This window comes from Camelus bactrianus, chromosome 10, assembly GCF_048773025.1.
Source record: "Camelus bactrianus isolate YW-2024 breed Bactrian camel chromosome 10, ASM4877302v1, whole genome shotgun sequence".
Lineage (NCBI taxonomy): Eukaryota > Metazoa > Chordata > Mammalia > Artiodactyla > Camelidae > Camelus > Camelus bactrianus.
In genome coordinates, this window is record NC_133548.1 from 52,176,269 (window position 1) to 52,192,696 (window position 16,428).

At 48.5% G+C, this 16,428-nt stretch overlaps 1 protein-coding gene across 11 annotated transcripts in view; it reads right to left on the reverse strand.

The window, feature by feature from the left end:
* The window catches only part of TENM4 (teneurin transmembrane protein 4), a 743,689-nt gene that overhangs the window by 58,099 nt on the left and 669,162 nt on the right, over positions 1–16,428 (reverse strand). For all 11 annotated transcript variants that reach the window (XR_012509759.1, XM_074372753.1, XM_074372746.1 and 8 more), the window contains 4 exons: positions 11,956–12,075; positions 6,740–7,001; positions 3,900–4,167; positions 1,342–1,485 (listed from right to left, as the gene is read on the reverse strand). Coding sequence is in view for 10 of the 11 variants with exons in the window: in XM_074372753.1 (XP_074228854.1) it covers positions 1,342–1,485; positions 3,900–4,167; positions 6,740–7,001; positions 11,956–12,075 (794 nt within the window). In the remaining variant the exon portion in view is untranslated. The remainder of the gene's footprint in view (positions 1–1,341; positions 1,486–3,899; positions 4,168–6,739; positions 7,002–11,955; positions 12,076–16,428) is intronic.

The following is a 16,428-nucleotide window of genomic DNA, read 5'->3' on the forward strand; positions in this document are numbered from 1 at the left end:
CTGCACTTGGCAGGGGGCTAAATTCTGTCTAGTGGCATGGAAGTGGAAGTGGTGTAGGCAGCTGCTGGGAGGTGTCCTTAGAGTGGAAGGGCTTTTCCTCCCTTTTGCAGGCTAGAAAGTAGATGTGAAGGCTGGAGCTGAAGCAGTCACTTTGGGCCAATGACCCTGGGGATGAAGTCCTGAGTAGAGCAACCTTGCAGAGGTCTAAATCAGCCCTAGATCACCTACTTCCAGCCTCTCAGGGAAGTGAGAAACAAACTTTTAACTTGTTTGCAGTTCTGCTATTTTGCCTTTTCTGACAATCCTGGCCAGCCCTAGTCCTAACTACTACTCACAGGTCAGTTTCTGGACTCCCTGTTCTACCCCATGGAATCTCTTTATCTGTTTCTGTGGCAGCCCACAGTTTTAGGTATTATGGTTCGTCTAAGATAGCTTACCATCTGGCAAGTGCCTTTTTGTTGTTGTTGTTCTTACTTTAAACACTGCCTTAGCTATTTACAAATCTTTATTCTCTCATACATTTTAGAATTAGTTTGTCAATTCCTTGCCCCGCAAACAAACCATGCAGTGGCTTTGATAGGCATTCACTGCAGCTACAGATTAGGCAGGAGCAATCTGATATTACGACCATTTTTACTCATCCCATCCCAGAACACAGTCAGAGGGAGCTATCTAAAATTCTGATCTGATGTGTCACTCGCATGCTTTAAACCTTCCAGAGGCTTGACATTTGCCTCTGGATGGAGTTGAAAAGTCCTAATCTTCTTACCTGGAGCCCCAGCTGCTCAAGCCCCCAGCTCAGGCTTCTGTTATTCCCTTCATTTCACCCTCTGCTCAAACCACACTGAACCCTCTCTCCAATTACTCTTCTTTCAGGCTTCAGTGCTTTGGCACATGCTGTGCCCTCTGCCAAGAATGTTCTCCCTACTTGATATACAGGGCTAATCCTACAGACCCTTTGAGACTCAGTTCGGAGGTTCTCTCCAAAGAGACACCTTGCTGAACCAAGACGCTGAGTCATGTGCTCCTCTTCCACGTCCTCATGGTGTCCCCAGCTTCCCTCAGTGACAGCACTGTCCATGGCACAGCATGGAAGTCACCTGGGAAGTGCTGGTCTCTGCCCAGAGTGTAAACCCTTGAGGCCTTTCATTTCTGCATCCCCAGTGCCTGGCAGTGACAAGCACAGAGCAGGTACCCAAGGAATATTTGTGATTAGTCTTTCTGACCAACTGATCACACATGAGCCTGTGTAACTGGAAGTGTGTGTTTTCTGTCTGGCAGGGCACAAAGCATATGGGACATGGGCCACACCCGTTGCCTGGCTCCTGAAAGTCCACTCACCACTTTGGATGTTGAGGGCGTGATGTTTGTCCAAGCTCCATCCTCCCAGCTTAGAAGCATCGATTTCATAGCCCTGCAGCACTGCTGTTCTTTTTTCCCACAGGATCAGATCTGGGCAAGATTCATACTCGTAACCCACGGAAACTGTAGAAAACAAAAGGCAGAAAATGCACAGGTAAGCAAAGCCTCTTCTTTGGCCTTAGATCTGCAAGCAAGGCCCCCGCTTGTCTTCTGTAGAAAAGGAAGAAGGACCAGATTTCGAAGTGGGAACCAGATCTATGTGCAACACATACACAGAGAGGCCAAGTCTAACATCTTTTTTTTTTGAAGAGCTATCGTTTATTACTGGGAAATGTTAAACAAATGCTCTGAATACTTTGAGAAGGACCTGGGAGAATCAATTCCAGGGAAATAACTTTAGTACAGAAAATACTTCAGGCACTAAAGTCTTCACTGTAGCATTAGTAGTAATAGTGGAAAGTTGAAAGTAATCTAAAGGTCCAAAAGGGGTAAGAGGTTGAACAAACCAAATGTATCCACTCCAGGAATGCAGCTACTGGAAATTATGGTTATGAAGATCGTGGGGTGACATGGTAAGTGCTTGTGGGGTAATGCTGAGTTGAAAAGACTGGTTATGTACAGTATTATTCTTAGTTAAAAAATATACATGAAAAAAGAAAATAAATGTTAATGTTATTAAGTAGTTATATTTATTTATAGGAATACATATGACTTTATTTCTATTGTTTTGTTCATTTATCACATTTTTATTAATGAACATCATATAACTTTAATAAAGGAAAAACATCCATACATAGAAAAGGAGCTCAGTTAGGGTACTTTGAAAACTGGAAGTGGCTTTGTGGCCTCAAAACTTGAAAATCCCCGGTTTCACTTTTATTTCATAAATCTAGGCCTCCTCAGAGGGTCACTGAGATGCAGACTCACCATGGCAGGCACCCTGAGGCTGGGTTTGTGAAAAGCCCTATGACTGCTGTATGGAAGGGAACTGGCAGAGACGGGAATGCCATTTCTTCCAAGTATCTTTCTATGCAGACCATTTCCACGGGGTAATATTCTACAACATGCTCAAGATATGAATTAACAATTGGCAGCCCCTTAAAGTTTCCTTTAGGTGCCATAAAAGATTGCTGGCCATCTATGGCAGGAGGGAATGAGGCTGGCAGATGTCCCTGTGACCTCTTCCCTGTGACCTTGAGCCCTTCAAGCAGCCACTATGCCTCCTACTGGTCCCCTGTCATTTCAGGAAAGTAAACCTCAGTCCCTGTAAAGACACTTCCCATTTTAACTGGCTCTGGGCACTAAGTGTGCTCATTTCATCTGAAGAGGTTGTAAGGCTTCACTGTTTTTGAAGAGACCATAGAAGAAGTTTGGTTCACAGAAGGGACCGTGAACAGTGAGGGATGGCATTTTTGCTCCCAATGTGTCCTTGTCAGGTAGGAGGGGGATGCAAAACTACAGGGGAGATCAGGCGTAAATCCAGCTCAGTTCCTTCCCTGTGCATCCTTGGGAAATCACTTCACCGCTCTGGGCCTCAGCTTCCTCATGCAGAATTTGAGGACAATTTCTGACTCACAGGGTGGCTGTGAGGATTAAACGAGATACCAATATGCAGGGAGCACACTGCCCAGAGCAAGTGCTCCGTGGACGGACATTCTCTTACTGCCTGTCTGCCTGCCTCCTTCCCTTCCTTTCATCCCCCTCTCCCTTCCTCCCTCCCTTTCTTCTTTCATTACTACTTCTCTGCTTTCTCTGTCTGCCTTTGCTGAATCTAGAAATGGAATGAAACTGGAGTAAGGTTCAAGATGAGAAGGGATTTCCTGGGCTGTTACTCTAAGTGCTTGCAGGATTAGCTCTGCAGGGGTTAGGGCTGCTCACAGGCCAGCTCTGAACCCTTCCTGGGAGCCGGCTCTAATCCCGAAGCTGAGATGAGCGCAGTCAGGCCCTGGAAGCCCAAGGTCTGACGGGGCTGGGACTCCAGGTGAGGCTGCAGTCACCTTCTGCTTCACCTTGAAAAGAGACGGCAATCACATCAGCCAAGAGACTCTCTGATCGGCAAGGAGGTAAAGAGTCCAAAAAGGCTGTCTGATGAGGAAAGAACCTTAGCTTCTGCACCTCAGTAAATCTGAAGAAACCCAGAAGCTCCAGACTCCCATCTTTTTATGTGTGAGTTCAGGCCTGATGACCAGGGAGTGGGGCACGGGGGTGTGGCAGGGGCAGGGCCGTGTCCACGTGGCTCTACGTCTGTGGCACCAGCCTCCTCCAGCCCATCACATACCACCAAGTGCTCTTCAAAGGCCTTTTTGGTGTTGCAACCCCTTTTTATAATGGTCAAGTTTTCCACATGGAGGTCTTTGCATACATTCTTTTAGGTCATGGATAGTTACTGAAAGGTCTTGAGGGCCAACTAGACCCTAGGTATTTCTGAGAAGAGAAAGGGAGGAAGAAGAAACAAAGGAAGTGGGAAAAAAGCCCCGTCCCACCCCTGCCTTATTGTCTCTGGGGGTGGCGTTGAGTCCCGCGGCTGGGAGGCTTACCGAAGGCTTCTGAGAGCCCAAACACCTTCTGGTTGTAGACATCTGTCTTGTCCCAGATGAAATAATAGGACAGGTCTGGGGCTGCAGCAAACCACTTCCTGAAGAGGCGGCCCTCAACCGCCACCATGAGGTGGACCTTCATGAGGTTGAAGGGGATGGTGGGGTGGGTGAGGCTGATCCTCAGGACAGATTTGTAGCCAGGGGTGCGGCTGCTCAGGTAGCTCAGCCTCATCTTGCAGCCGGAGATGGCGATTTCCTCCTGCAAAGCCTAGAGACAGAGCACAGCAGGTGACGGGCATGGAATCAATCCCTGGTAGAGGGAAGGTGGCCACAGCCCCACGTACGCAGGTACTCTGCGTGTTCAAGAGGCAGAGGAGGAGGAGCAGGAACCAGGAGAGGAAGAAGAAAGAAGAGGGGGAAGCCGAGTGTGAAGAGGAGCAAGAGGTGGAGGGAGAGAAGGAAGAGAAGGGAGGAAGGAACTGGGAGAAAAATAAGACTCCGAAGGCCTGGATTCCGGGGCCAGCTCTCACGTGGTGCTTCCCTGCCTCCTTGAGCCTCAGGCTCCCCCTCCTTTCAGCAGGGATGATGATGCTCATTTCACTGCATTACTGAGAGGAACCCGGTAAGACAATGTGTGTAAAATACTTGTCATAATGCCACCGCCCCTCCTGCACTAGCTGGCATCCCAGAAAACTCGTGGAACCTCTGATCTCAGTTTCCTCACTGGACTAGTGTGTGACGATAAAGTAAGGCCACTTATATAAAGTGCCCAGTGCATAGCGGGTACAGCGCAAACGTTAAGCAGCGGTGCTGCTGCTGGTGGCGGTGCGGGAAGCAGGGGGCACTGTGAAGCAGGACCTTCCCCTCGGACTAGTGTGGGCGGCTGCCTCAGCAAGAAGGACTGCTTCTCCCTCACAACTTTCCTAAAGCACGATCTGTTTCAGGAAGGTAAACAGAGGCTACGAGACGTTGACCAAACCATGACGCAGGGTTTGGGAGCACAGGTGGCCGAGGACCTGCGGCTCACACCCCGGCTCACCCACAGAAAGAGGACAGATCAGGAGTCTGCGGGCTCCAATGCTGGGCTCCGGGAGTGGAGCGCTGGGGGAGGCAGCACTTTGTCTCCTGGTGCAACAGACTCAGCTTCAAGATGGCAAGTTTAAATTAATGCCAAGATGCCCAGGCACATGGCAACAAAGCGGAGAACTTTCATCAGCTTGATGCTCTGGGCTCTGTTTCAAGAAGGGGACATTAAATCAATTGAGGCTAACGTATCCATTAAAAGGACGACGATTATTCTACTCTCATGTTCACAGGGGAGCTGGGCCTTCACAAAGAAAGCCTTTTCCTCTCTGTCCATGTCATAGGTGGCTGTGAACTCCACTCCCGCCCCCCATTCTCCTGAACACACAAAATTTTAGGGATTGGGCCCATATCAAAGCCATTTTCATAAATTTCAGCTTATAAGTTCTAGGCAAAGCAGGGCTCGAGAGCCATCCTGACACTCTCACAGATACTTACTTTCCTTAACATACTCTTTAACATGCACGCAACCCTGTATTTGCAAAGGCTAGCTAATGACAGGAATAGGAAAACCAGAGAGTTTGTTTCCATGTATTTCATGAATATGGTCATAAGCAAGGTTTGTGACCCAGTTGGGCTTGTAGACACCCAGACCAGGGAGCACTGTAGAGAGAGGGGGACCTTTAACCTCATTTGTTCCTAAGTCCCACTCCTGGGAAAATGTGCTGGAGCTGAACCAGGGCCAAGTATCAAATTGCTCCTCTCTCCAGCAAGCTCTGTCTCCACTGACAACCGCCTCTGAAGAAAGGTCAGCCTGGCGGTTGAGACAGGAGACAAGTGCTGAATCTCTGAAAATGAGTGAGGTTTCAACCTGTGGGCTTTTGTGAGAATTCCAAAATGGTTGTTTCCTGCTTGTGGGCTGGCGACTGAAGCCACTCGGCAGGGCAGAGCGGAGAGATGGGCTTGCTCAGCCAGGCGTCAACTACACACAAACAGGACTGCCCGCCCCGCTCCACCAGCACCGGCCATCATGAACCTGCACGTCATCACCAGAGCTCTCGTGAGGCCAGTGGGACGACAGGGGCTTCTCCCCGAGCTTCTGCGCCATCTCCCTTCCCCCCCAGGCTCCGTTTCTGCCATGAGAAATTCGGCCGGGAGGGCAGAAGAAATTCAACTCCACACAGCTTTGTTCAGCAAAGCATCTGTCTTGATTTCTATCAGATTAAAATGCATTTTTCCAAATTACTTCCTTTTAATGATAATTAAGTAAAGCACTCGCGTGTCCAGATTCGAGCCAAGGCACTCCTTAATTGGCCTGAAGGCAGTGTGTGTAAAATAATGTTAATAATAATAACGGCTAAAATTTATTGAGCACTTAGTAGGAGCCAGACATTGTGCCAAGCATCCCATATACATTTTCTCATTTAATCCTTAGTATGATGCTAACATTTGGGACCTTCTGTCTTACTCGTCTTGGTAGAAACTGTCAACATCGCTATTTTTAACAGGAATAGGGAAAGAGGGGGAGCACTGGAGGCTGGGGAGAAGGGAAGTGGAAGGGACTTGGACGGCAGAGTGGAAAGGGAGTGGGAATGTATTACCTGCTGGAGTGTGCCAGGCAGTGCACAGTGCTCATGTGTTTTAAGTGTGTACGCGGGTGGCCATCATAGCCCTACACCACGCCTGTGGGGTCTGGCAGCTGGATTCTGGATGATGGGCTGATGGGCTCTCTCCTTCCCCGGTCACTGAGATCCTCCTCCACCCCAGCCAAACGAAATCAAAGCATGGAGAAACGCAGTTCAGAAAGCAGAGTATACCTGGATTTCCGGGACGATGGGGCCTTTCTCTGCACAGGAGCTGGCGAAGGACGTGAGTGGGGATGGAGACACCACGGGGTTGGGGCGGGCGAAGTTGCTCAGGTCACAGCTGGGAATCTCATTCTCCTCATGCCGCATGATGATGGTTTCCATGACAAAGAAGCGATCCCAAGGGAGCCAGAGGGTGTGCTCCTGTGTGATGAAGGGGGCCCGCTCAAACCGCAGGATGATGGAGATGCCGCCATTCGTGACCAAGTCAAAGCTGTTTGGGAGGGGAGGGTGAAAAGGAGAGGAGAGGGAGCGGCAGGAGGAGCAGGACACAGGAGATGAGGAGCAGCAGCAGGAGGAGGAGAAAGGGGGGGGGGGCAAGGAGAAAAAATTACACCAAAGGATCTGAGTACTTGTCGAGGGAGACTCTAAATCCTGCAAGACTTGACTGCAGCCACAAAGAGGGACAGAGGTTCCAGAAAGCATTGTATTTTGAAAGTGATTCACCACAGAGAATTTGCCAAAGCCAAATTAGTAACCACTGCTATAGAGAGTCATTTGCCAGTTACAGGACAGCTGCTCAGCCTCTGCTATGGTGTTCCTGGTACTTAAGGCCTTTTAGAGCTGAAGCCCAGTGAAAGTTCAGCAGAATAAAGCAGAACAAACCTGCCCTGTGTTAGAACCCGAAGCCTAGTTCTGGCTCTGCCATGGGCTACTGTGTGATCCTGGGTAAGTCACTTAGCCTCTCTGACTCTTAATGTGCTCACCTGTAAAAGGCAAAGGTCTAAATGGGTTATTCTTAAGCATTAAGATTTTATGACTCTACAGCAATTTCATCTCTGATTGTGACACTTAACACAGGCCTGTAGAGTTACAAATTAGTTAAGTAGTTTACTGACGGCACAATTAGGATCACTGTATCTTAGAAGTGAAAGGGGGACCAGGAGACTGAGTCTCAACCTCCTAGTTGAGATAAGCTCTCTGTGGCAGTATCCCTGAGAGCTGGTCACCCAGCCTTTGTTCATCACCCTCCGGGGATGGCCAGAAACTTGCTGGCAGCTCTGTTTTGGTTCTGGCAAATTAATTCCCATCACGTGCAGACAAACCTGACAGGGCACCTGCCCATCCAAACCCCCATAGAGCACCAGATCTAAGCGTTCTGCACCTACGTGATCAGAGGCCAGATGAGCTCACATTATAGACGATGGGAAAGGAGGCCCAGGTGTAGGCCCAGGTACATCACTAGTACTGCGGGCTAGGTCTGCTTTTCCAAGAAAGTGTGTGGCTGCTACTTAAGGCTCCACGTTCAATGTGCAAGAAGATTAATTCAGACCAGAATTCAGTGTCCCTTCCCCCACCCCACCAAAATGGAAAGTTTAAAATCAAGTAACAGCTGAACAACTGGAAGGGAACTCAATGGTCATCTGACCTGGCCCCCTCTCCAAATATGATGCTTAAGTCCCTTCTACAGAATCACTCTGATGGGGCCATTTGGTTCCTATTTGCACAATTCCAGTGATGAGGAGCTTGCTATGCCCCCAGGAGGACTGTCCTATCTTTGGTTAGTTCTGACTGTTATGACTTTTTTCGGGGGAGGGTGGGTACTGAGCCCAGGTACCTCTCTTTACAGCTCCTCAACCACTGGGCCTTGTTCCACCTGCTGGGGTGACTTCTAAACAGTCTTCCTCTGCCTTTGACAGTCCTTCATGACTTGGAAACAGTGATCCTCTCTACCTGCCACCTCCTGGCTGTGATGTCTCTTGGGACAAATTCCTTTAGTTATTTCTATTAAGATGCATTTTCAAGGCCTGTCTTCATCTTGCTTCTGTGGATGGAGGGCTCCTGCTAAGTCCTTACTCACTCAGATTTCCCGTTCCTCCCCTGGGTTCCCACTGCACCTCTAGCACTCCTCCTCATAGCCCACATCACACTGCCCTGGAATCACACGTTTACTCTCAGGCCCGGGGACGTGGATTCCTCTGTCTTTCAGAACCTAGCCCTGTGCCTGATGGTTACAGTTTACAGGATGAATGCATGAGTGATGCTGTCAATTTCTTCTGAATTAGCTGTACATGAAACACCCTAAGTTCCTTCTGACTTTGGCCGATACCTAAGTCAACCTCACCTTTACCTGTGCAGTTGGTTTTAGAGAACCCATTGCAGGACCTCACCTTCATCCCTGATAAACACACCTTGTGGGGTTGGCCTCATTGTTCCAGCTTGCTCTCCCCGCCTCTAGAAGCTGCAAGGGTTGTGCACTGAACTGTCCTGTTCTAGTGCCACATCTTGCTCTTGGTAGATGGTGCCCTCAGATTTGGGTCCCCAAGCACCAAAGTCTGACTCTTCTGTCCTCTGTCCTTTTCCCTGCTCCTCACTCAGCCCCTTTGGGTAGAAGAAGTTGGGTACCATCATCCTTCAACACATAATGACAGAGAAACACCAAGGAAGGTGTTTGTCTTGAACTAAGAGTCGAAAGTTTGGCTTTTCAGGAGAATATCCAGGGTTTGGGGAAAGTACCCAGAGAACAAGTTTCCTGTCACAGCACTGAACAGCATCTGGACTCGGACAAAACATATTTAAGCATCAAACAGAATTTTGGCCCGACTTACAAGCTCTCTTCACAGAAGCATGAGTGTGGGGAGGGAGTGAAGGCAAACATGAAAAGCACATTCTCAAGGCTGTGAGCAAGCTGGGGGCGGCTGGCCTTGCCAAGAGCTGGGTGTGACTGGCTCTTGCCAAAAGCCTGGCTTGCTCATCTGGAGGGGCACGGGTGTGCATCTGACCTCAAAGGGAAGGCCTGCTTCTCACGTGAAGCCCAAACAGCGAGGGCCACTCCAAGCACTGTTGCTGATGCCAGAGGTGAATTATGTCCCCTGTCCAGGCCTCCCTCTCCTCACATGAAAGGAAGCTGATGATCATCAACACTTGGCAGAGTTATTAATTGGGTGGATGAGGTCATGGGTGGGAAAAGCCCAGGGCTCCACTCCCTGGGCTTCGTGCTCTGCATAATCCCATCTTTCAATTCAACGAGCCTGAACTGAACTCTTGTCCGCTGCTCTTTTCAAAATTTTCCTCATGACTTCTATTTTCCATCTTTTTAATGATCTCTTCGGCTAACTTCTCTGCCACCGTTTTCTGTTTATGAGCTCTTGTTAAGACTTGAGGTCTGGGATTTCAGTGTGTGGGCTGTGGGGTGGTGTGTGTGTGTGTGTATGTGTATGTGTGTGAAGGGAGGTGGTTTGGACAAGGGCAAGTATCACGGTGCCCACCTGCAAAGTGAGGAATACAAAGATGAATTAGACATGGTCCCTGGACTTGCACACATTGTTATCTCCAGGCTATATCTCTAGCCTCACAGTTTCTCCTGGGGTATGAGAGGCAAGAAAGAAGGTGAGTTAGGTAGGGATGAGGAGGAGGAAAATGGGCAAGATGCTGCCCATCCACACATAACAGACAGGGATCTTCAGACACTCAGAGAATAAGGAATGACGTTCTCATACATTATGCAATGTCTAAAATGGGAAGAGAACTTAAGTCCCATAATACATTGCTAGGAACTGTTCTGAAACTCAAGCTCTAGAGTGTAGCAACGCTGGCTAATCTGGTGTGCTGTAGCTGCCTGGTGCAGGAAATACGGCTGGCACGAACCTCCCGGGACGCTGCTCTCACGGGGCAGCAGAGAGTGCGGGGGCAGCACAGCAGGAGAAACCAAAGCCCGGAGGTGCTGAGTGGGCTTATCCCAAGGGCCACCAAACTTACTTGGCTCTGGTGTGTTTTCTGGACCCACCCTAACCAAGCACAGCAGGCAAAGGATGGACGATTCACCATCTCACATGAATGATGGACAAGTTTTATGGCCAAAAAAAAAAAAAAAAAAGCAGTCCTCATGGCTTCTTTTTGATGACTGTTGCACAGCAGGTAATAATGTTCAGAATATCTGTTGCCTAGGATGCTCACACCTGCTATTTCCATAAAGCAGGCAGCCCCGAGCTGGACGGTGGTAAAGACAGCACGAGGGAGATTGCTCCATGCTGTAGTGCCAGTCTGCACTGAGGTGCTTCCCGGGATTGGTGGCCTGGCCCGGGCAGATAATCCCTGGGGACTGGGCGCCAAGCTCTTCCAGCTGGGACCCTTCCCATTCACAGGGAGGGGGAGAGCGGGGAGAGGGCTCCCCGCGCCAATCTTACCAATCCCGTCTAAGAGGCACACGTGTCTACAAACAGATGAGCCTCTCCTTCATTATCACCTCGGCTGGGCCATGTTCACATCTGAGATTGGATTAAAGAGGTGCTAAAATCAATCAGGCTGGAGCACAATTTCCAACACAGAGTGAAAATCAACCTTATGGGCCCACACTTAGCCAGATGGACTGCCACCACCTGGCTTTATTAAAAATAGAGGACTTGTCACCACTGACAGCCTAAATATTCCACTTTCCTCCTTCCTCTCCCCTTCTCTCCAAAATAGTCTCATGGCTTACACTGTGATCATCACCTTCTTAGTTTGTAATTTTAATAAACTGGTAATATTTTTTGTATACTTGCTATGTGCTAGACCTGGAGATATAGCAGTGGACCTGAGCAGGGGAGGGAACTAAGATTTATTAAACACTTACTATGTGCATGGTGCTTCTCCGTCCATCATAGTGAATCCTTACTACATAGGTGTGAGACAGATAGTATTGGGACCATTTAACAGATGAAGCTAAGGCCTAGACAGGTGAGGACATTTGTCCAAGAACACACTGCCAGCAAACGGGGGCACTAGAGTGATTAAAGAAACCTCACTTCATTCAGGCTGATGAACTGAAGGTTCACACAGGGATCTAAAGGTCAGAATTCTATCATTGCCGACTGGCTTCCGTAGACCTGGGTGGTTGCTGATGGAAACCAGGCAGCAGGAATCCTAAGACCTCTGGAGCTGTCTGGTCTGTAGAAAACGGTCTACGTGACAGTAGTTTATATCATTAAGCCATGAAACAGGACACCAGGGACAAGGTACCCCATGCTTACTCTGAGAAGAAACTGCTTAATTTAGAGCCGAGGGGACTTAGGCCAGAGTCAGTTACGAGGCCACACAGCTAGGGAGCTGCAGAGCTTGGCACTGGAATTCCAGTCCTCTGCCTCCAAGTCCCATCCTCTTTGCACATTGACATTCCAGCAGCAGTGATGGGGCCAGACCATGAAGGCAGGGCCTTCACTAACCCTGGTCCACAAGGGGCCTCTTACCTGCCATCTTGCCTGCTGATCGTGTATCCAAAGAGAGGGTTATTGAGGAAACTGATGTTCACACCAACCAGCGGGGTCCCATCTGATGTCATCACTTGACCACGAATGACACATGCATGCCTGTTGGTAGAAAAGAGAACAACATGACCTACTTTTCATGCTCAGAACCCTGGCTGGCAGGGAACCCCTGGAGGTCAGAAGACAGAAGGCAGGTCACTCAGACGTATCTCGGCACCCAGGGGTTCATGGTAGCTACTCAAGATGAATACCACCTTCTTTTGTTCATAGCACCTCAGTCTAAGTCATCAAAGCATCCTCTAAAGAATCGTTATTGGGAGATGTTTCCAGCTATCTCACTTAGAGGCTGTCTTCTAAGAACATTTTATTATGCTGCGAGGTGATAAAGCTGGTCCAAGGGCTACAGGGTACATGTGCATGTGAATTTGAAGTCGCACGACTTGGGTTCAAATCTTAGCTCTGCCACAGTTCTGTAAACTGTTTTTCATCTTTACACAGAGTGAGTTCCCTACATGGCAGTGGTGACAACTGTCACTAATAGTCTCATTGGAGGTGGACTTTCAAGAAAATGAACGGGATGGAGGGTACTTCCTCTCACCCGGCACTGGAGACAGGAGAAGGGCAGATGCTAGTGTCCCCTTGGCGTGGATTCTGGAACCTGCCACCTCTCCCAGTATCCACCCCCGGCTCTCCTTCTATATTCCAGGCAACAAGCCATCTGCTTTTCCCAAACTTGCCAGGCAAATGTTGTTTAAAGCCTCTGTGCCTCTGCAATATTCTTCCATCTGCCTCATATGTCATTTTTGTACCCGTCTCCCAACGTTCTCATCCTTTAAGACCCAACTTTAAATGATGCCTTTTCCCTGAAGCCTTTCTTGACACCCCGAATTAGAATTAGTCATTCTCTCTTCCAAAGGCTGGCACAAACCCCTTGGTACCCTACCACCTTGTACATGTTTCTCCTCTCACTAGCCCGTGAGCTCTTTGAGGGCAGAGTCAAGGTCTACTGTTTTCCTCTCTAGAGTGCCCGGAAATGCCTAAGAAGTTATTGTTTAAACAAACAAACAGAAATAGTGGATTGAGTAAAAAAAAGTGAGACAGTCAGGGATCACCTAGAATGATGTTTTTTCAAATATTTCAGAAACACAATCTTTTTAGCAGATGACATTTTATAAGGATGCCAAAGTGGAAAACAAATAAAGACAAGATCTCTGCATGAAGTAGAGGCGGGGTCCCTTCTCCCCACAGGGTGGTTCTGAAGGCAGTTCTCTGGAGTCTTAGTATCTGGAGAAGCCAAAGAAAAGCCAGCTGGAAAATCACTGAGTTAGTGGAAGAATAGGTAGAGGTTGAGTTATTTGCTCCACAAGCCACACAGGGAGGTGCGGGCAGAGCCAGGCCTTGAGCCTAGGCGTCACACTCTGGGTCCAACCCTAGGCCAGTCTATATACCACTGGCAATGGGTGGAAGTGAAGTTGCGCACTAGTGTCAACATCCTAAGGGGCCAGAGCGCTGGGGAGACGGTCCTTGTTGACAAGAGAAATCTGAGGCAAAGATGCAGGCGCTGTTGTCCAGACAACTTTCTCTATTCACCTCATATCACAAGGCTTTTTTCCTGGCCTGGGGAAGAGCTACTGATGAGGCCTGTGGGCATTCGTGGGAACAAAAAAATCTCTAACTCAGCCTCTGCTTTATTAGGTACCTACATCTCTACCTTCCTAGAGTGATAAACTTTTCTCTGTTTGATGAGAAAAGCAATTAACACCAGCCTTGTAAGCAGCTGGGCTCACCGGTGTCAGCCTGTCCTTTCTGAAGGCAGGAACAACTACCCACAATGCAACAAGCACCCCACCTTGCCTCACCTCACCACACACAATCCGGTTAAAGCTAATTCAGTCAGTGGTTTCCTTCCGAGGCCCTTGGTCTAAATGCAATTACATGGCAAACAAGTTAAGCGGAAGAGGCTCAGCAAAGACTCTCAGTCCTGCTCTGAAGGTCTCCCAATATATTTATGTGAAATTATCTCCCTGCTAATGGGAAAGGTTTATTCCATCAATTGTATTCAGCCGGTACTGAGAGATGCTTTCTTTAATGGAGGAAAATTGAATTTCTTACTGCTGGAACTTTGTCCTTCTAGAGAATTACTAACAGATCTCATCTCCTGGTGCTGGCCAGTCTCCAGCCTCCTTTTGACACGTGTGCCTTCAGATTCTGCCTGAACAATAACCAGCCCTCTGGGGATGGCTTCCTTTGGGGGTTGCCCTGGCTGCTGCCCTCCAAACACACACAGGCCAACCTCCACTGATTCATCTCTCCGCAGGGACTTCCTGATAATTGGGAAACATTAAATCAGCACCATTTGGCCATCATGTCACCTCCGCTTCAGCAAGCCGGAGCAGATGTAATTTTAGCCCAGGCTCCTGTGGATTGCTTTGGATTCTGAAGAAGATTAAGTTGACTCCCTGTACCCTTGTGGGCCACAGAGACCTCCTGCCCAAAAAGGCATCTGGCTCAGGAATTAAGTCCTGGAGCAAAGCACTTCCATCCTCCTTCTGTTTGACCATGACTTTCAGTTGTCAAGAAAACCCAGTTCAACATCAAGGCTTCCCTGGAATAAAGGAGGTGAGCAAGTCTGCTCTGTGGAGGCCTCTAAAATGTGTCTCCTGCCATGTGTTTTTGTCCAGGGAGGTCTGAAGAGAGGTCAGTTCTGGGCTTCCAAATGCTTTCTTTCTTCATCCACTTGTTTAATGGATACCACAGTGGTGCACTGGTGAATATTTAACAACTGGCTTTCCAAAAAAAAAAAAAAAAAAGCAGCTTTAATTCGTACCATTTACCTATTTCTGTGGTGTAAAGACTTCCACCATGGATGATTTCACGCTACCAGTGAGATGTCACTGCACCCAGAGTTGGGAAGAAATGGTCAGTGAGACACCATTATATGATATTATTTCCACCACAGGGATATGATAAATAAACTCAAGAGCAGAGATGATGGGAAGACACAATGAAATAACTAGGATGTGATGAGTTTCGATTATTTATTACCTTTGTTTTTAATTGTGATTTTATATAATTTAATTTTTAATAGAAGTTTAAAGTTGTGTTTAAAAACTAACTTGCAGAATTCCTGAACATTTGATAAGCAGTTCCTATAAGCGGGATGAGCCAGCTTCTGTCCACCACTGGAACAGTGACCCTCACACTAAGGGTCAATGCATCTAAGAAAGAGGTGCTGCTTTGACTGCGAAATTCCATGATGGAAGACCACCTTGGTGAGAAATCACTAACACGGGCTGCAAATCACTGTCACCAACCTGGCTTCCCAGCTGGCTCACAGGATCCTCTCATCACCAGTCCTGTATTTGACATGTTTTGCTTTTCCCTGGTCACTGTCTTGGCAGAATGGGGTCTTGGGGTGTTATTTTCTACTCATCTTCAGGGTCCCGTCTAAGCTGTCATCACCTCAGGGAGGCTGCTGCCAACTCTTCGTGGCAAAATTAATCACCCTTCCCTGGGTTCCTCTAAACCTTCCAAATATCTTTCTATAATGTGATTGTCATCTAGTGATCTCCTTCACATTTGCATAGCTATCTTGTGTGCTTCCATCTCCAAAGACTGGGTAAGCATGGGGTCTTGCTCCCTGAATGTTTGCTACGTGAGAAATGATCAAGTAACTGAAACTGAGAGTCAGACTTGCTCAAGGACATATAGCAAGGAACACAATGGGCTGAGTTGACGTTCAAAGCCAGTTCTCCTGACTTCCAAGTCCTTTCTCTTACTACTGTGTTACGTACCTGCAGTCACTAAAATTCACTTAACTTAAAAAATGGGTCACCCACTCTAAGCCAGGCACTGTGTTAAGTGCTGGGGTTATAGAAATACACGAGTTACAGTCCCAGTTGCTGGCTGGAGCTCACCAAAGGCAATTTGAAACGCCTGAGTGTAGTTGTCTCTGACACCAATGAGTCAACACATGGGTTTGGCATATGTCAGGCAGCTGGGATAGAAAACAAGCGATTAGGCTGGGCGAACTCTGCCAGGAGGCGTGCTTGTGCCAGGCCAAGGGGGGCATCAAACATGCTGGCCTTGGTCCAACCAGACACTCAGGGCCTGACTGAGGTGTCCCAGCTGGCGCCAGCGGCGGGGAGGATCCGCCTGACGGCTTCCTGGGGACAGTGGCCAGGTCTGGGATCAAGGGAGGAAACTGATGGAGAGACAAAATCACTGTGAAACAGAACCAAGCAAATAAGAAACTTCACCTCAGCTGCCAGTCGGGGAGAAGTGGACGGAGGGGTGGTGGTGGAAAGAGCCCTGGGCAGGGAGTCAGTTCCCACTTCCGACTCTGGCGGCTACTTGTATGACCTGGGAGAGCCTCCTGACCTCTCTAGACCTCGGTTCGCTCATCTGCCCACACAGGCTTTAAGTTTTCCCCCAATCAGCTGTCAGGTGGAATGT